Source organism: Spinacia oleracea, chromosome 4 (assembly GCF_020520425.1).
Source record: "Spinacia oleracea cultivar Varoflay chromosome 4, BTI_SOV_V1, whole genome shotgun sequence".
Lineage (NCBI taxonomy): Eukaryota > Viridiplantae > Streptophyta > Magnoliopsida > Caryophyllales > Amaranthaceae > Spinacia > Spinacia oleracea.
This window is the reverse complement of record NC_079490.1, coordinates 39,538,148-39,557,936: the sequence shown is the minus strand read 5'-3', so window position 1 is coordinate 39,557,936 and position 19,789 is coordinate 39,538,148. Positions and strand designations below refer to the sequence as shown.

At 40.0% G+C, this 19,789-nt stretch overlaps 1 protein-coding gene across 5 annotated transcripts; it reads left to right on the top strand.

The window, feature by feature from the left end:
* Positions 1 to 15,412: 15,412 nt before the first annotated feature.
* Positions 15,413 to 19,573, top strand: LOC110789370 (RNA-binding motif protein 25-like). 5 transcript variants are annotated; one of them, XR_002533580.2, is made up of 5 exons: positions 15,413 to 15,892; positions 17,208 to 17,454; positions 17,585 to 17,892; positions 18,290 to 18,371; positions 19,032 to 19,573. XR_002533580.2 is itself a non-coding variant. In XM_021994030.2 (4 exons), exons 1-3 carry the CDS (start codon positions 15,858 to 15,860, stop codon positions 17,741 to 17,743), a joined length of 441 nt encoding a protein of 146 aa, XP_021849722.1. In that variant the 5' UTR covers positions 15,413 to 15,857; the 3' UTR covers positions 17,744 to 17,892; positions 19,032 to 19,573. The 5 variants fall into 5 exon arrangements, 2 of the variants coding, with proteins under 2 accessions (XP_021849722.1, XP_056698399.1); XR_008932235.1 differs by having other exon boundaries at positions 18,620 to 19,573; XR_008932234.1 differs by having other exon boundaries at positions 18,290 to 18,931.
* The last annotated feature ends 216 nt before the right edge of the window (positions 19,574 to 19,789 follow it).

Genomic DNA, 19,789 nt, shown 5'->3' with positions numbered 1-19,789 from the left:
ACAGATAGTCCACAGCACGTCCGGATCCGCCTTAAGATTGACCAACTAGAATCGCCCTTAAGGTACTAAAAATTTCGGCACTTTTAGGCAAGGAATGTGACGGAATTTTTCTCTCAAAAACTCACTTTGAATACTTGAAAAACTTGTTATAAATTGTGAACCCAGGCCACATATTTATAGGGGTATGGAAAGAGAATTGGAATCCTATTAGGATACGAATTAATTAAATTAGAATCCTAATGAAACTCTTATTTAATTAATTTATCAAATAGAATTAGGAATTTAATCATTAAACGAATCCTGTACGTTTTAGGTTTCGTATGTGAACACAAACACCCACGCACGCACAGCAGCCCACGAGGGGCGCCATGCGCGCGCGCGCACAGCCCGAGCTTCGCAGCCCACGACTGCCGCAGCCTTGGGCGCGCGCTGGGCCTGCCTTGCGGTGGGCCTGGCGCAGCCTTGGGCTGGCGTGTTGTGGCGCGCGTTTCCCTTGCTGGACGTGGGCCTGGCTTCGTGCTGGGCCTTCGTCTAGCAAGCTCGTCCGATGCTAATTCGTACGACGCGCTTCGGATTAATTTCCCGATTCCGGAATTTATTTCCGATACGAACAATATTCAACATTTCCGATTCCGGAATCAATTTCCGTTTCGAACAAATATTTAATATTTCCGTTTCCGGAATTATTTTCCGATTCCGATAATATTTCCGATTCTGACAATATTTCCGTTTCCGGCAATATTTCCGATTCCGGCAATATTTCCATTTCCAATAATATTTTCCGATTCAGACAATATTTCCGTTTCCGGCAATATTTCCGATTCCGGCAATATTTCTATTTCCGATAATATTTCCCGATACGTACCATGTTTCCGTTTCCGGCAACATCTACGACTTGGATAATATTTATATTTCCGATACGATGCATATTTCCGTTTCCGGTAATATCATCGTTTCCGGAGTATTCATTTCTTGCCTGTGACGATCTCAGCTCCCACTGAAACCAAGATCCGTCGATTCCGAATATCCATAGATGGAGTATTTAATGCCATTAAACACTTGATCCGTTTACGTACTATTTGTGTGACCCTACGGGTTCAGTCAAGAGTAAGCTGTGGATTAATATCATTAATTCCACTTGAACTGAAGCGGCCTCTAGCTAGGCATTCAGCTCACTTGATCTCACTGAATTATTAACTTGTTAATTAATACTGAACCGAATTTATTAGACTTAACATTGAATGCATACTTGGACCAAGGGCATTATTTCCTTCAGAATCCGCAATAGTGCTTTGCTTAGCAGTTTTCCACCTTACTACACCTCCGTTGAGGCAGAAGACAAACCCAGATTGTGATCTGAAATCATCCTTGTCGATTTGGAAACTTCCGTCCGTATAGCCTTTAACAATTAATTCATCATCTCCACCATAGACCAGGAAATCATCTTTGTGCCTTTTCAGGTACTTCAGAATATTCTTGGCAGCAGTCCAATGTGCCTCTCCTGGGTCTGACTAGTATCTGCTCGTAGCACTGAGTGCATACGCAACATCCGGGCGTGTACATATCATAGCATACATTATTGAACCAATCAATGATGCATATGGAATCACATTCATTCGTCTACGCTCATCTAGTGTTTTTGGGCACTAAGTCTTGCTTAGAGTCATTCCATGAGACATGGGTAGGTAGCCTCGCTTAGAGTCTGCCATATTGAACCTTTCAAGCACCTTATTGATATAAGTGCTTTGACTGAGTCCAATCATCTTCATAGATCTATCTATGTAAATCTTGATGCCTAGTATGTACTGTGCTTCTCCTAGATCCTTCATCGAAAAACATTTCCCAAGCCAAATCTTGCCAGAGTTCAACATAGGAATGTCATTTCCGATAAGTAATATGTCGTCGACATATAGTACTAGAAAAGAAATTTTTCTCCCACTGACCTTCTTGTATACACAAGATTTGTCTGCGTTCTTGATAAAACCAAAGTCACTTACTGCTTCATCAAAACGTATATTCCAGCTCCTTGATGCTTGCTTCAATCCGTAGATTGATTTCTTACGCTTGAAATACCTTTTTAGCAATCTTTGGATCCTCAAAACCCTCAGGCTGTGTCAGAAACACAATTTTTGTTAAAACGTCGTGTAAGAAAGCGGTTTTGACATCCATCTGCCATATTTCAAAATCGTAATATGCAGCAATTGCTAACATTATCCGAATAGACTTTAGCATTGCAACTGGTGAAAAGGTTTCATCGTAATCCACACCGTGGACTTGCCTGTAACCTTTTGCAACCAATCTAGCTTTGAAAACTTCAAGTTTTTGTGAGGGGGTCGAAAAAGCACGAGGCTAATGCGTGACCTCGTCCCTCGTGGGTGTGACGATTCTTTTTATTCAATCAAGTGTAATTGGATTTCCTGTGAGTATACACCCAATTGACTAGTAATATAGGAGTCGCCATTCAGTTTTTAACGACAATAAGAAAAACTGACAAAACCCGGTTATCGTGACATAAAGGGAGTGCAATTATGTTTGACCACGACGGCCGTAGGTTCCCTTGTGATCCCTGGTGTGGGGATCTCTCAACATACACCCGCAAGGTAGAGATTGAGGGTTCGGGGGACTGTAACTACCGAGAGGAGTACTTCGCTCGTCGATAACTCCAGAGGCAGGATATCCTTACTAGCTCAGCATAAATAATTGAAGGGACATGCGTTAACTATTAAACTAATCTGAATTGATTTTAGCAATATGCAACATATAATACTAATTCGATCGTGATTATCTGATTTAAATAGCTTTAAGGGACCTAGCATGATAATCCGATTTCCCAAAAATATCATATTTGTTAAGCGTGATAGAACAATCAGATTTAGTTAGTTTAACAGTTCATAAAAAGGGCGAGGAAAGCAGTTAAATCATCGAAAAGGGACACATTACGACGCACCCTTGAGAGGTGCGTCACGGTTCTCAGAAAACTAACCACTTTGACTTTGCTATTTCTCCTTTTTATTAAACGAATCTCAATTATGGGACAGGATACGTTCTGTTCGATTAATGGATCGATTGCGACAGAACGCGTGAACAGTTTCGCAGCGAGAGGCTTAGGCTAACGGTTGGAGTCAATACTCAGAATATAATTGTGTGTTGTTGTGTTCTTTTCACGTCGAATTTAGGCGTCTATTTATAGGGAAGAGTTCGTGGAAAGATAGAATTGCAGAGTTCTAATCCATAAAGAATTAGGAAAAAACACGTACCCAGGTATTTTCAGCGCCCAGGCCTGGGCGCCGAAGATTTCGGCGCCCAGAGCCAGGCGTTGAAAATAGGGTCTGGGCTGTTTTCTTTAGTTAGATTCGGATTCCTGAAACCCGTAGAGTTTGAGATTAATTCGAGTCTTTTAGCGCGTATCAATTTTATGACGGAATGCGTCTGGGCCCGTTACGAACTCTAGGCTCGTTAGGATTTTAATTAATACGTAACTCTTATTTCCGAATCATATTAGGAATAGGATTCTCGCAGTTTTCTATCTCATTTAGGATTTATGTTGGAATGCAACACCTAATTCTGACAGGTTTCTATCTTTTATGACTTGCCACTTTTAGAAGCTACCTTTTACGGCAGTTACTATTTTTAACAGGTTTCCATAAATAACAGGTTTCGGGTGAAATGAAAAGGGGAATTGAGATTCGTTTATTTTATAGGAGATGCGTTGTCAAGTGGAGATTTACGCTTTGATCATCGAACCTTTCCCTTTCGGGAATGGGGACAAAAGTAGGTGTCTACAGTTTCCCATCCTTGTCCTTTTTCAGTTTGAAAACCCATTTGCTTCCTATGGCTTGGTAGCCATCTGGCAAATCGACCAATCCCAAACTTGGTTTTCAGACATGGAGTCTAATTCAGATTGCATGGCTTCTTGCCATTGCTTGGAGCTAGGGCTCGTCATAGCTTGTTTGTAAGTCGCAGGTTCATCACTTTCAAGTAATAGAACTTCATAGCTCTCATTCGTCAAAATACCTAATTACCTTTCCGGTTAAGATCTATATATCTGTGATCTACGCGGGGTTACATTTCTAGATGGTCCTTGATTCATACCAGATACTTCTATAGATCTCTGAGTTTCATCTTGAATGTCATCTTGAGAATTCCCTAGAGTTTGTTGTTCGATTCGAATTTCTTCGAGGTCTACTTTTCTCCCACTTGTCATTTTGGAAATGTGATCTCTTTCCAAAAAGATACCATCTCGAGCAACAAACACCTTGTTCTCAGATGTATTGTAGAAGTAATACCCCTTTGTTTCCTTTGGGTAGCCCACAAGGATACATTTGTCAGATTTTGGATGAAGTTTGTCTGAAATTAATCGTTTGACGTATACTTCACATCCCCAAATCTTAAGAAAAGACACTTTTGGAGGCTTTCCAAACCATAACTCATACGGAGTCTTTTCAACAGCTTTAGACGGAGCTCTATTTATAGTGAGTGCAGCTGTATTTAGTGCATGTCCCCAAAATTCTATTGGAAGTTCGGCCTGACCCATCATTGATCTAACTATGTCTAGCAAGGTTCTATTCCTCCGTTCCGACACACCGTTCCATTGTGGTGTTCCAGGAGGAGTCAATTCTGATAGAATTCCAAATTCTTTCAGATGTTCATCAAATTCATAGCTCAGATATTCACCGCCTCTGTCAGACCGCAGTGCCTTAATCTTCTTGCCTAATTGATTCTCTACTTCACTCTGAAATTCCTTGAATTTGTCAAAGGATTCAGTTTTATGCTTCATTAGGTAGACATAACCATATCTACTGAAGTCATCAGTGAAAGTGATAAAGTAGCAGAAACCACCCCTAGCATTTGTACTCATTGGTCCACATACATCTGTATGGATTAAACCCAATAGTTCAGTTGCTCTTTCTCCAACTTTAGAGAAAGGTTGCTTTGTCATTTTGCCAAGTAAACACAATTCTCACTTACCATAATCCTCTAAGTCAAATGGTTCTAGAATGCCTTCCTTTTGAAGTCTTTCTATGCGCTTTATGTTAATATGGCCTAATCGACAATGCCACAGATAGGTTAGATTTGAATCATTCTTTTTGGCCCTTTTGGTATTGATGTTATAAACTTGTTTGTCGTGATCTAATAAATAAAGTCCATTGACCAATCTAGAAGATCCGTAAAACATCTCTTTAAAATAAAACGAGTGTAGACACCTACTTTTGTCCCAATTCCCGAAAGGGAAGGTTCGATGATGAGAACATAAATCTCCACTTGACAACGCATCTCCTATAAAATAACGAATCTCAATTCCCCTTTTCATTTCACCCGAAACCTGCTATTTATGGAAACCTGCTAAAAATAGTAAACTGCCGTAATGGGTAGTTGTTAAAAGTGGCAAGTCATAAAAGATAGAAACCTGTCAGAATTAGGTGTTGCACTCTAATATAAATCCTAAATGAGATAGAAATTGCGAGAGAATCCTATTCCTAATATGATTCGAAAGTAAGAGTTACGTATTAATTAAAATCCTAACGAGCCTAGAGTTCGTAACGGGCCTAGATGCATTCCGTCACAAGGTTAATACGCACTAAAAGACTCGATTAAGTCTCAAATACTCCGGAGTTTAGGAATCCGAATCTGACTAAGAAAATAGCCCAGATCCTATTTTCAACGCCTGGCTCTGGGCGCCGAAATCTTCGGCGCCCAGGCCTGAGCGCTGAAATTACCTGGGACGTGTTCTTTCCTAATTCCTCGTGGATTAGAGCTCTACAATTCTATCTTTCCACGAACTCTTTTCTATAAATATAGCCCAAGTTGGAAGTGAAAAAAGGAACACACAACACACAATTATTATTCTGAGTATTGACTCTAAACCCCTAAGCCTAAGCCTCACGCTGCAAAACTAATCACGCGTTCTGTCGCAATCGATCCATAAATCGAACAGAACGTATCCTGTCCCATAATTTGAGATTCGTTAAATAAAAGGAGAAATAGCAAAGTCAAAGTGGTTAGTTTTCTGAGAACCGTGACGCACCTCTCAAGGGTGCGTCGTAACGTGTCCCTTTTCTATGATTTAATTGCTTTCCTCGCCCTTTTATGAACTGTTAAACTAACTAAATATGATTGTTCGATCACGCCTAATAAATATGATATTTTTGGGAAATTGGATTATCATGCTGGGTCCCTTAAAACAATCTAAATCAGATAATCGCGCTCGATCGAGTACTATATGTTGCATATTGTTAAAATCAACTCAGATTAGTTTAATAGTTAACACATGTCCCTTCAATTATTTATGCTGATCTAGTAAGGATATCCTGCCTCTGGAGTTATCGAAGAGCGAGTACTCCTCTCGGTAGTTACAGTCCCCCGAACCCTCAATCTCTACCTTGCGGGTGTATGTCGAGAGATCCCCACACCAGGGATCACAAGGGAACCTACGGCCGTCGTGGTCAAACATAATTACACTCCCTTTATGTCACGATAACCGGGTTTTGTCAGTTTTTCTCATTATCGTTAAAAACTGAATGGCGACTCCTATATTACTAGTCAATTGGGTGTAAACTCACAGGAAATCCAATTACACTTGATTTGACAAAAAGAAACGTCACACCCACGAGAGACAAGGTCACGCATTAGCCTCGTGCTTTTTCTACCCCCTCACAGTGGCGACTCCACTGGGGATAATGAAGGAAATACTCGTGATCGTAGGTAATCAAAATAGCCGAAGGGTGAAACGATCCTACCCCGCGTTTATTTCCCCATCAAGTTGGGACGACCTGAAAATCAGCATATTAATGTGAACGGACAGAACCGCATAACGAATCTTGGCTCCCTTGGTGTTTCATCTCGGGAGTTGGGACTAAGGATACCCATCGCCAACCGGGGGGTGCATACGCTTCGAATGTTGTCCACTCGGCACTTTCGCTAGTAGTACACCCGTCCCAAACCCAATCGCTCGCCCATTAGGTCCCTCTCATTGGTGCATGCCCCCTTGGCTTACATCGTGATTGGCCTCTTGGGCGAAATTCGTCTGTTGAAGGCACTACCTCGACCGGGGCATGTGTCGGATCTGCGATAGAAGCGGTACCAAGCCAGGCGCAAATACTACCCATATAAGCCTATCATAAAACTACATGACATGTTATTATTGCCTCATGATGTAATGTTAATTATGTGTAGCGAAATATATGATTGTGTGTGACAAACCATCCTAGAAAACCAACGACCTTAAAAATTGCCCAAACATTCATAAACCAATTGGCCAAAGAGTTATACCAAAATACGTGTTCCGCAAACCCGAACGATCGCCACAAAAATAAGCGACGCTCGGGATGGCCCGTAACAAATCCCACAAACGCTGCACAACGCGTAAAGGACGTTATAAGGCAAGCGTGCAAAATCAAGTCGCACAAACAAAAAATATACGCAAACAGAAAACGAGCACCAGCCAGGGACGCATTTTCAGCGCCCCTGGCTGGGCGCCAATATTTCTCACGCCCACCACTGGGCGCTGAAGTTGCTGCCTGGCCTTTTGGTCAGGCACAGGAGCCTCGGTGCCCGCGCATAAAAAATACGTAGCAAAAAAAAACTTTTCATAAAAAATTGTTGCGACGGCGTATGAAAAGGTACTCGCTTCTAAAAGCGACTTGTAAAAATTAAAATAACTCTTTGTGTCGTTGTTAGGCCTCCTATGAAGACAATGTTCGACACCAAAACCGAGCATGCTAATTAAAATAACCTTGAATGTCACATGGGCAAAGTATTCAAAAAAATAATGTTCAAATGAAGTTTTCAAGAAAAATAATGTTCGAATAAAAATAAATAAATCCGAGTCTAGACTAGGCTATGCCAAAGTACAATCTAAATCCTAAGTCTTAGTTGTCTTATAATCCCAATCTTGCGATCTTGAGATTAGAATTCGTTTGATAGGTGATTACCCGAGCGTTGCCTTTATAGCCTCCTTTTCCGGTGCGACGGTTGACAACATCAAAGTAAGCAGTTCTCAAACAAGTAATCTCAAATCACTCAGGTATTGAGGATTAGTGTCTAATAATATTAATGAAATTTACTTATGACAGATTTTCATCTCTTACAGTAAAGTTTCATAGGTTTTTCCGATACTAGTCTTCCCAATGTAAGTATCTATGCAAATGATTGCGACATTGCCATGTCCACATAGTTCAAGAAACAGAACTACTAGCCATCTTGCAATCTAGTCGTCTAACGTTTTCTATGCGTCCATCTTATAGAAAACTCCAACCAGGGACCATATTCAACTTTTGACATTCAAGTTCCCTTGATAGACATTTCTTAGTCACAGGACTGGTCCTGACAGTCTATCTTGAATATATCGTCAAATTGAAGGGACTCATCATTTAATAAACCACAAATTAAATGGAAAAATGAATTCTATTCATTAATGTGAATGGTTAACCAATAATGTTTTACAAAGTATTAAACTCTAAAACTTTAAAACATTAAATAAGGACATCAAAGCCTTTCTCCAACATGCTGGATTCCCATAGCTGCAGTGTGCGAGTTGTGCTTCGCCTGCGGCAGAGGTTTAGTCAATGGATCTGAGATGTTGTCATCAGTTCCAATCTTGCTTATCTCGACTTCTTTTCTTTCAACGAATTCTCGTAGAAGGTGAAATCTACGAAGTACATGCTTGACTCTCTGGTGGTGTCTAGGCTCCTTTGCCTGTGCAATAGCTCCATTATTATCACAATACAGAGCTATTGGTCCTTTAATGGAGGGGACTACACCAAGTTCACCTATGAACTTCCTTAGACATATAGCTTCCTTTGCTGCTTCATGTGCAGCAATGTACTCCGCTACAGTTGTAGAATCCGTAATAGTGCTTTGCTTAGCAGTTTTTCACCTTACTACACCTCCGTTGAGGCAGAAGACAAACCCAGATTGTGATCTGAAATCATCCTTGTCGATTTGGAAACTTCCGTCCGTATAGAATTTAACAATTAATTCATCATCTCCACCATAGACCAGGAAATCATCTTTGTGCCTTTTCAGGTACTTCAGAATATTCTTGGCAGCAGTCCAATGTGCCTCTCCTGGGTCTGACTGGTATCTGCTCGTAGCACTGAGTGCATACGCAACATCCGGGCGTGTACATATCATAGCATACATTATTGAACCAATCAATGATGCATATGGAATCACATTCATTCGTCTACGCTCATCTAGTGTTTTTGGGCACTAAGTCTTGCTTAGAGTCATTCCATGAGACATGGGTAGGTAGCCTCGCTTAGAGTCTGCCATATTGAACCTTTCAAGCACCTTATTGATATAAGTGCTTTGACTGAGTCCAATCATCTTCTTAGATCTATCTATGTAAATCTTGATGCCTAGTATGTACTGTGCTTCTCCTAGATCCTTCATCGAAAAACATTTCCCAAGCCAAATCTTGCCAGAGTTCAACATAGGAATGTCATTTCCGATAAGTAATATGTCGTCGACATATAGTACTAGAAAAGAAATTTTTCTCCCACTGACCTTCTTGTATACACAAGATTTGTCTGCGTTCTTGATAAAACCAAAGTCACTTACTGCTTCATCAAAACGTATATTCCAGCTCCTTGATGCTTGCTTCAATCCGTAGATTGATTTCTTACGCTTGAAATACCTTTTTAGCAATCTTTGGATCCTCAAAACCCTCAGGCTGTGTCAGAAACACAATTTTTGTTAAAACGTCGTGTAAGAAAGCGGTTTTGACATCCATCTGCCATATTTCAAAATCGTAATATGCAGCAATTGCTAACATTATCCGAATAGACTTTAGCATTGCAACTGGTGAAAAGGTTTCATCGTAATCCACACCGTGGACTTGCCTGTAACCTTTTGCAACCAATCTAGCTTTGAAAACTTCAAGTTTCTGTGAGGGGGTCGAAAAAGCACGAGGCTAATGCGTGACCTCGTCCCTCGTGGGTGTGACGATTCTTTTTATTCAATCAAGTGTAATTGGATTTCCTGTGAGTATACACCCAATTGACTAGTAATATAGGAGTCGCCATTCAGTTTTTAACGACAATGAGAAAAACTGACAAAACCCGGTTATCGTGACATAAAGGGAGTGCAGTTATGTTTGACCACGACGGCCGTAGGTTCCCTTGTGATCCCTGGTGTGGGGATCTCTCAACATACACCCGCAAGGTAGAGATTGAGGGTTCGGGGGACTGTAACTACCGAGAGGAGTACTTCGCTCGTCGATAACTCCAGAGGCAGGATATCCTTACTAGCTCAGCATAAATAATTGAAGGGACATGCGTTAACTATTAAACTAATCTGAATTGATTTTAGCAATATGCAACATATAATACTAATTCGATCGTGATTATCTGATTTAAATAGCATTAAGGGACCTATCATGATAATCCGATTTCCCAAAAATATCATATTTGTTAGGCGTGATAGAACAATCAGATTTAGTTAGTTTAACAGTTCATAAAAAGGGCGAGGAAAGCAGTTAAATCATCGAAAAGGGACACATTACGACGCACCCTTGAGAGGTGCGTCACGGTTCTCAGAAAACTAACCACTTTGACTTTGCTATTTCTCCTTTTTATTAAACGAACCTCAATTATGGGACAGGATACGTTATGTTCGATTAATGGATCGATTGCGACAGAACGCGTGAACAGTTTCGCAGCGAGAGGCTTAGGCTAACGGTTGGAGTCAATACTCAGAATATAATTGTGTGTTGTTGTGTTCTTTTCACGTCGAATTTAGGGGTCTATTTATAGGGAAGAGTTCGTGGAAAGATAGAATTGCAGAGTTCTAATCCATAAAGAATTAGGAAAAAACACGTACCCAGGTATTTTCAGCGCCCAGGCCTGGGCGCCGAAGATTTCGGCGCCCAGAGCCAGGCGTTGAAAATAGGGTCTGGGCTGTTTTCTTTAGTTAGATTCGGATTCCTGAAACCCGTAGAGTTTGAGATTAATTCGAGTCTTTTAGCGCGTATCAATTTTATGACGGAATGCGTCTGGGCCCGTTACGAACTCTAGGCTCGGCAAGATTTTAATTAATACGTAACTCTTATTTCCGAATCATATTAGGAATAGGATTCTCGCAGTTTTCTATCTCATTTAGGATTTATGTTGGAATGCAACACCTAATTCTGACAGGTTTCTATCTTTTATGACTTGCCACTTTTAGAAGCTACCTTTTACGTCAGTTACTATTTTTAGCAGGTTTCCATAAATAACAGGTTTAGGGTGAAATGAAAAGGGGAATTGAGATTCGTTTATTTTATAGGAGATGCGTTGTCAAGTGGAGATTTACGCTTTCATCATCGAACCTTTCCCTTTCGGGAATGGGGACAAAAGTAGGTGTCTACAGTTTCCCATCCTTGTCCTTTTTCAGTTTGAAAACCCATTTGCTTCCTATGGCTTGGTAGCCATCTGGCAAATCGACCAAATCCCAAACTTGGTTTTCAGACATGGAGTCTAATTCAGATTGCATGGCTTCTTGCCATTGCTTGGAGCTAGGGCTCGTCATAGCTTGTTTGTAAGTCGCAGGTTCATCACTTTCAAGTAATAGAACTTCATAGCTCTCATTCGTCAAAATACCTAAGTACCTTTCCGGTTAAGATCTATATATCTGTGATCTACGCGGGGTTACATTTCTAGATGGTCCTTGGTTCATACCAGATACTTCTAAAGATCTCTGAGTTTCATCCTGAATGTCATCTTGAGAATTCCCTAGAGTTTGTTGTTCGATTCGAATTTCTTCGAGGTCTACTTTTCTCCCACTTGTCATTTTGGAAATGTGATCTCTTTCCAAAAAGATACCAACTCGAGCAACAAACACCTTGTTCTCAGATGTATTGTAGAAGTAATACCCCTTTGTTTCCTTTGGGTAGCCCACAAGGATACATTTGTCAGATTTTGGATGAAGTTTGTCTGAAATTAATCGTTTGACGTATACTTCACATCCCCAAATCTTAAGAAAAGACACTTTTGGAGGCTTTCCAAACCATAACTCATACGGAGTCTTTTCAACAGCTTTAGACGGAGCTCTATTTATAGTGAGTGCAGCTGTATTTAATGCATGTCCCCAAAATTCTATTGGAAGTTCGGCCTGACCCATCATTGAACTAACTATGTCTAGCAAGGTTCTATTCCTCCGTTCCGACACACCGTTCCATTGTGGTGTTCCAGGAGGAGTCAATTCTGATAGAATTCCACATTCTTTCAGATGGTCATCAAATTCATAGCTCAGATATTCACCGCCTCTGTCAGACCGTAGTGCCTTAATCTTCTTGCCTAATTGATTCTCTACTTCACTCTGAAATTCCTTGAATTTGTGAAAGGATTCAGTTTTATGCTTCATTAGGTAGACATAACCATATCTTCTGAAGTCATCAGTGAAAGTGATAAAGTAGCTGAAACCACCCCTAGCATTTGTACTCATTGGTCCACATACATCTGTATGGATTAAACCCAATAGTTCAGTTGCTCTTTCTCCAACTTTAGAGAAAGGTTGCTTTGTCATTTTGCCAAGTAAACACGATTCTCACTTACCATAATCGTCTAAGTCAAATGGTTCTAGAATGCCTTCCTTTTGAAGTCTTTCTATGCGCTTTATGTTAATATGGCCTAATCGACAATGCCACAGATAGGTGAGATTTGAATCATTCTTTTTGGCCCTTTTGGTATTGATGTTATAAACTTGTTTGTCGTGATCTAATAAATAAAGTCCATTGACTAATCTAGAAGATCCATCAAACATCTCTTTAAAATAAAACGAGTGTAGACACCTACTTTTCTCCCCATTCCCGAAAGGGAAGGTTCGATGATGAGAACATAAATCTCCACTTGACAACGCATCTCCTATAAAATAACGAATCTCAATTCCCCTTTTCATTTCACCCGAAACCTGCTATTTATGGAAACCTGCTAAAAAAAGTAAACTGCCGTAATGGGTAGTTGTTAAAAGTGGCAAGTCATAAAAGATAGAAACCTGTCAGAATTAGGTGTTGCACTCCAACATAAATCCTAAATGAGATAGAAATTGCGAGAGAATCCTATTCCTAATATGATTCGAAAGTAAGAGTTACGTATTAATTAAAATCCTAACGAGCCTAGAGTTCGTAACGGGCCCAGACGCATTCCGTCACAAGGTTAATACGCACTAAAAGACTCGATTAAGTCTCAAATACTCCGGATTCTTGGAATCCAAATCTGACTAAGAAAATAGCCCAGATCCTATTTTCAACGCCTGACTCTTCGGCGCCCAGGCCTGGGCGCTGAAATTACCTGGGACGTGTTCTTTCCTAATTCCTCGTGGATTAGAGCTCTACAATTCTATCTTTCCACGAACTCTTTTCTATAAATATAGCCCAAGTTCGACGTGAAAAAAGGAACACACAACACACAATTATTATTCTAAGTATTGACTCTAAACCCCTAAGCCTAAGCCTCACGCTGCAAAACTGATCACGCGTTCTGTCGCAATCGATCCATAAATCGAACAGAACGTATCCTGTCCCATAATTTGAGATTCGTTAAATAAATGGAGAAATAGCAAAGTCAAAGTGGTTAGTTTTCTGAAAACCGTGACGCACCTCTCAAGGGTGCGTCGTAACGTGTCCCTTTTCTATGATTTAATTGCTTTCCTCGCCCTTTTATGAACTGTTAAACTAACTAAATCTGATTGTTCGATCACGTCTAATAAACATGATTTTTTTGGGAAATTGGATTATCATGCTAGGTCCCTTAAAACAATCTAAATCAGATAATCGCGCTCGATCTAGTACTATATGTTGCATATTGTTAAAATCAACTCAGATTAGTTTAATAGTTAACACATGTCCCTTCAATTATTTATGCTAAGCTAGTAAGGATATCCTGCCTCTGGAGTTATCGAAGAGCGAGTACTCCTCTCGGTCGTTACAGTCCCCCGAACCCTCAATCTCTACCTTGCGGGTGTATGTTGAGAGATCCCCACACCAGGGATCACAAGGGAACCTACGGCCGTCGTGGTCAAACATAATTGCACTCCCTTTATGTCACGATAACCGGGTTTTGTCTGTTTTTCTCATTATCGTTAAAAACTGAATGGTGACTCCTATATTACTAGTCAATTGGGTGTAAACTCACAGGAAATCCAATTACACTTGATTTGACAAAAAGAAACGTCACACCCACGAGGGACAAGGTCACACATTAGCCTCGTGCTTTTTCGACCCCCTCACAACGAGAAACTATTGTCTTTTATTGAAAAGGAAAATCCCTTAGCATTTAAGCAAGAAACAAAAATGATGTTTTTAGTAACACTTGGAACATGGAAACACTCTTCCAGTTCCAAAACTAGCCCAGAGGGCAACGACAAATAATAAGTTCTTACAGCTAATGCAGCAATCCGTGCTCCATTTCCCACTCGTAGGTCGACTTCACCCTTGCTTAACCTTCTACTTCTTCTTAGTCCCTGCGAATTGGAACATAAGTGTGAGGCACAACCTGTATCTAATACCCAAGAAGTTGAATTAGCAAGTATACAGTCTAGAACGAAAATACCTGAAGATGGAACGACTGTTCCGTTCTTCTGTTCTTCCTTAAACTTCAAGCAATATCTCTTCCAATGCCCCATCTTCTTGCAGTAGAAGCATTCAGATTTAGAAGTGGGTTGGCTCACCTTCTTCTTTTCAGACTTGGTGCCGCCAGATTGCTTAGTCGGGCTGGCCTTCTTGCCACCTTTCTTAGCATTCCTCTTCTTTCCAGATTTCTTGAACTTGCCCCCACGCACCATAAGCACATCTTGCTTATCACTTTTAAGCGTCTTTTCAGCGGTCTTCATCATACCGGGAAGCTCAGTGAGCGTTTTGTCCAGAAGATTCATTACTGTAGTTCAGCTTGAACTGATTATACCCGCTATGAAGAGAATGGAGGATGGTGTCTACAGCCATTTCCTGAGAGAATTGCTGATCCAGCCGACTCATATTCTCAAGGAGTCCAATCATTTTGAGAACATGTGGATTTACGAGCTCGCCTTTCTTAAGCTTAGTCTCAAGAATTGCCTATGAGTCTCGAATCTTTCGACTCAAGCCAGATCTTGGAACATGTTCTTTATCTCACTTATGATCGTGAAAGCATCTGAGTTGATGAACGTTTTCTGTAGATCTGCACTCATGGTCGCAAGCATTAGACATTTTACATCCTTGTTGGCATCAATCCAACGATTGCACTAGTAGAGAAATCGTCATTTGCAACCCATCAATTACAACTCACGCAAGACATATGCGCTGCGACAAGGGTTTGGTCAACGCGGATCAATGTTTTAATGAGCTATTCGCAGCAATTTCATTAACCACGCGTTGTGAAAAATCTAATTTTTTTTTTCTAGAAGGTATTCGCAGTGCGCCCATACAGTATAAGCTGCGATTAGGTGAATTAATTGCAACTTTGCCCTTCAGACTTGATGACTGCAATTACATTCACACTGCTTTCAAAAAAAGAAAAAAAGAAACGTTCACACGTCTTCCTCGACCAGCACATTCTCACTCTAGATCTAGATCTAGAATTCCCAAAAAAAACCCAGGCCAAGGTTTTCGAGTCTCCATAGCTCGGATCAACCATTCTTAATTTCAAACATCTGCTCCCTTCTGCACAAATCTCACCGCTGTATCTAACTTTCTCTTTATCTTTGTTCTGCTCCACCGCCGCGCTGCCACCAGATAAAGTTTCCTTTTCGCTCCTTCCTCTTCATCTCTGCTCCTTCACCGGCGATAGCACGAGTTTGTGATGTAGAGTAACTTGCAGTGTTTCGAGTTTGTCTCAAATCGTCATTTCAAGTTTGTGTCAAATAAAGAGGGGGCGGAAGAGAGAGAAAGACGCCAAAGTCCTATTATGCTCGTTATTTTACCTTCGCCTCGTCGATTGCGGTAAGAATTCGATCCTTAAACCCTTAGTTTTCTTGGAATTTGTTTGATTAATGTTTAGCTGATGTGATTATTTTTAGGGTTGATTTGTTGTTCTTCATTTGAAATGTTAATTTGATGTAAATTTTTGGGTTTCTGGTGGTTGAGAGATCGATTTAGGTCATTTTAGGTTTTTTTTTGATTTTTTTTGTTTTTGTAATGCTATTTCTATCGATTTTGGGGTCAAACTGGTTAAGGCTATTTGGAATTCAATCGATGTTTATTTGTTTGATTTTCATATATTTGAATAAATCCCGTGCAATCGGGTTGATTCGTTTTCAAAGTTTTAGTTCTCTAAGATCTGGTTTTTTATGGCTGATTTAAATTTTTGTACTAAGCATTTTTTTAGGATGACAATGGGTGGGATTGGTAATACTTTTGAGTTTAGATAGAGGCACATTAGAGAACTTTCTGGACATGTTATTCGAGAGAGCCAAGGAGAAGCTGGCCTGGTGGAAGAGTTCTAATGGCTGAGTTTGATGTTGTTTGTCGTAGTGCCTTTTCCTGGTACTAGAGCGTGGACTGATGCTATCATTGCTTCAGTGCTGGACATACCCTTTTGTCCTGCTGTAACAACAATTTTTTTGGTGTGGTGGGTGCTGGACTTCTTGTCAATTTGCTAGTGAACCTTCGTCTAATACGCTATTATAACTGGTGTTCTCCTGTTTATTGTTTCAACATTTATGTGGAATGTGCTTCGAAGTCTTAAAAAGTCTCTGAACTAAGCAACCTAACTGTTTTCAAATTCTACTATCTATGTCACTCATTTTCTTGTATGGCATCTCTACTGACCTATCCTCCAACCCTACAAAGTACAGACAGTAGCAGATCAATTCTTTTCTCAGTTTCATCCTACCTTGTGTTTTCTGAAATTATGAGATGCTAAATTACGGTCTTTTTTCATCAAATGTCTTGGGTTTAATTGAGATGGTGAAAATTTTGTTATACTCATTAGCGAAACATGTTAGTTGGTGCGTTGGCTATTTTGGCAAGGCTACTATTGTTGCATCTGGATATATTACGAGGTAAGCATGCTTGGTGACTTGTTGATTATGAACCTTGTATTATTTTGTTGATCTCCATCAGGTCTGATCAGCAGCTCATAGTTTCCCTGCTATGATGCCATGTCTCTTATTTGTGATGTGTGGTAACAACACTTTTAAAGATTGTGAAGGTTTCTTTGCCCCTATTTATGAAGTGATATTTTTTATTATTTTATACGTTAATTACAAACCCATGCTGATGTGTTTACATAGATGTTTTTTACATGATTGTGCAGGAGTTGTTCGTTATCCTTATCCTCCAATGGCTCGTCCTCCTCTCCTTCCTCGACCTGGAGTTACAGTTGGCATGGTTCCGCAAATGCCAGGCCTCCTTTTTTGGGACATCGTCCTCCAATGACTCTCCCAATTGTTAGGCCCCCTGTTGTTCCAGTTGTTATGCCAGCAGAGAAACCACAAACTACTGTTTATGTTGGCAAGATAGCCTCTTCGGTGGAGAGTGATTTCGTACGTTCACTCCTTGAGGTATGTTAATATCATGAAGGACTTTTTTTTATTTTGTTTCTTATTCCTTCCCATGCTGGCATGGTATATATTTTCCTTTTCATATTTTTTGTCCCATTCTTTATACTGTGAAACTTTTTATTTTACTTAGTTATGCGGACCAATAAAGAGTTGGAAGCGATCTCAGGATCTGTCGGATGCAACACCAAGAAGATTTGGTTTCTGTGAATTTGAATCTGCTGAAGGGGTTCTCCGAGCTCTACAACTGCTGAGTAAATGCATTAGAGCTTCCTTCTGTTCCAGTTGCTAACGGAAGTGAGACACCTGCCTCACTCTCACCTGAATTTACTGCAAGTGAGACTAAAGATGATATGGAACACGATCATGATTCTGCTCCTGCTCTTGCTTCTGCTCCTGTTTCGGTTCCTTCTCTTGCTCCTGATCCTGCAAGCCATACTAGTAAGTGGCTATATAATTATTAGTCTTCTTTTTTCCTTCTACTTCTGCTTCTTATTATTATTGATTTATTTGGGTTTTTCATACAATTTACTTCTAAAACTAGTAATTTCAGGAAGTTGTATTTTGGAGTTTTATTGAATTGATCTATTAATTGTTAACTCGTACCGGAAAAGTGATATTTGTATCTTTATTGCTCTAAATTCGAGTTCATTAAACTTAATTGTTCCTGTATTCATTCATATTTGCGACACAAAAACATACACCAATTTTTGTGGATGAGTATTTTTATATCACGGATTTATTTTTGGTTGATGGGGACTAGAGAATACAGATACATCCCATACAGGTAACCTGGATTTTTTTTATGAGTTAACTATTTGATCATCTTTAATTTCAGGCCTTTTGTATGTCTCGTGAGGATGTGCATCAAATCCATTTTTGTGTATTTTCTGATGGAGCAATCCAGTTGCTAGGTTAAAGTAAGTTGACTTGATAAGACCTTCTACTGTTGAAGTGAACAATTGATTTTGTAGATTACTATGGCGATGTAATTTAAGCACTGTGAATCATAGTTTTTGATAGTTGGTGATCTTAGTAGTTGTAGAAAGTTATTTGTAGATTTATTTGGATCTAAATAAAAAGTTCAAATGCCATCAAATTTGGTTTGAGATATATGATTGCCACTGGGAATTCTCTTACTAATTCCATACTTTTTTTCTTATGTAAGGTTTGACTCATTGGCTCACGACTCTTCTTTGGCTCAGTGCATGCATATGTTAGTGTCTTAACGACCATTGTACAAAGTCTATGCCATTTATGTGTATAATTGTGTGTGAAATGATGATGGCTAAATGTTAGAAGAGAAACTTCTATGTGTATTTTTTGTATGCATATTGATAGTCATTTCGAGTAATGGTCAGCATTTTTGGAATTCCAACTGAACCTAAGGGAGTTTCTTAAAGAAATTGGGTACAAGGACACTGATCTTAATTGGGCTGCTGATGTGAGATTTTTTCTAACTGTTCTAAAATCTGGGCAAGTGAGTGGTTCAATAATTACGCTCCCGCATACTTAATTTCTCCTGGAAATCTTGGAGTATTGTACTGATTTTTGCTTTTTCCTTTGCTGTCGAATCTCAGTGATCTACAGCAATAGCACGAGAGGTTGAGGAAGCAAATAGAGAAACAGAAGAACAAACACAAGATGGAACTTGTAACGATGAAACAGTACATGGCTGAGAGTAAATTGCCAGAGTCTGCATTGAGGCCTACAGTACAATACGACGAGCCGCTTCCCATCAAAACTTTCACTGCTCAAGATGATGATGATGATGCTTGGAAAGCAGAATTTGGAGCCATATATCAAGAACACCACCACTACTGATTACTGAAGTCTGTGCATTTGAGTTTTAGATGTTGCTATATGATAATGCCTTTGTTGACCCTTCTTGGGTCATGGTGGTATTCTGGTGTGTACAAACCAACCATGTTCATCTCCAATTCAGTTGGGGTCACATTATGATGAATTTGTTGTCAAATTGCCCAAGAACCAGGAGGCTAGTACCTAGTACCAATGCATCATTACGCTAGTAATTTGTTTTTTTTGTAAAATAAATATACTATTCGCAGCGCGCATCATTAAGTGAATGTTGCGAATAACTTGAGACATTTGCCTTTGAAAATCTCTTTTTGCAAGGCCTGGATACCGCAGAAGGCTGTGAATAATACACATTTTGTAGCGCGTGTAAAATACGGCGCGCTGCAAATATCTATTTGCAGCCCTTATGTTCGCTGCCAATAAAAGGATACTATTTGCAGCCATCACAATTGCAGCACGCCAAAACGCTGCAAAAATCTCTATTTACACGCGCTGCAAATGGCGTTTTTTCTACTAGTGT

What these genes read in the sequence shown, in the direction of transcription:
- LOC110789370 (XM_021994030.2), top strand. Translation starts at nt 15,858, where the DNA reads ATGCTCGTTATTTTACCTTCGCCTCGTCGATTGCG. An exon ending in CCTTCGCCTCGTCGATTGCG is followed by an intron (nt 15,893 to 17,207) that starts GTAAGAATTCGA and finishes ATGATTGTGCAG; the next exon opens with GAGTTGTTCGTTATCCTTAT. An exon ending in TCGTACGTTCACTCCTTGAG is followed by an intron (nt 17,455 to 17,584) that starts GTATGTTAATAT and finishes TATTTTACTTAG; the next exon opens with TTATGCGGACCAATAAAGAG.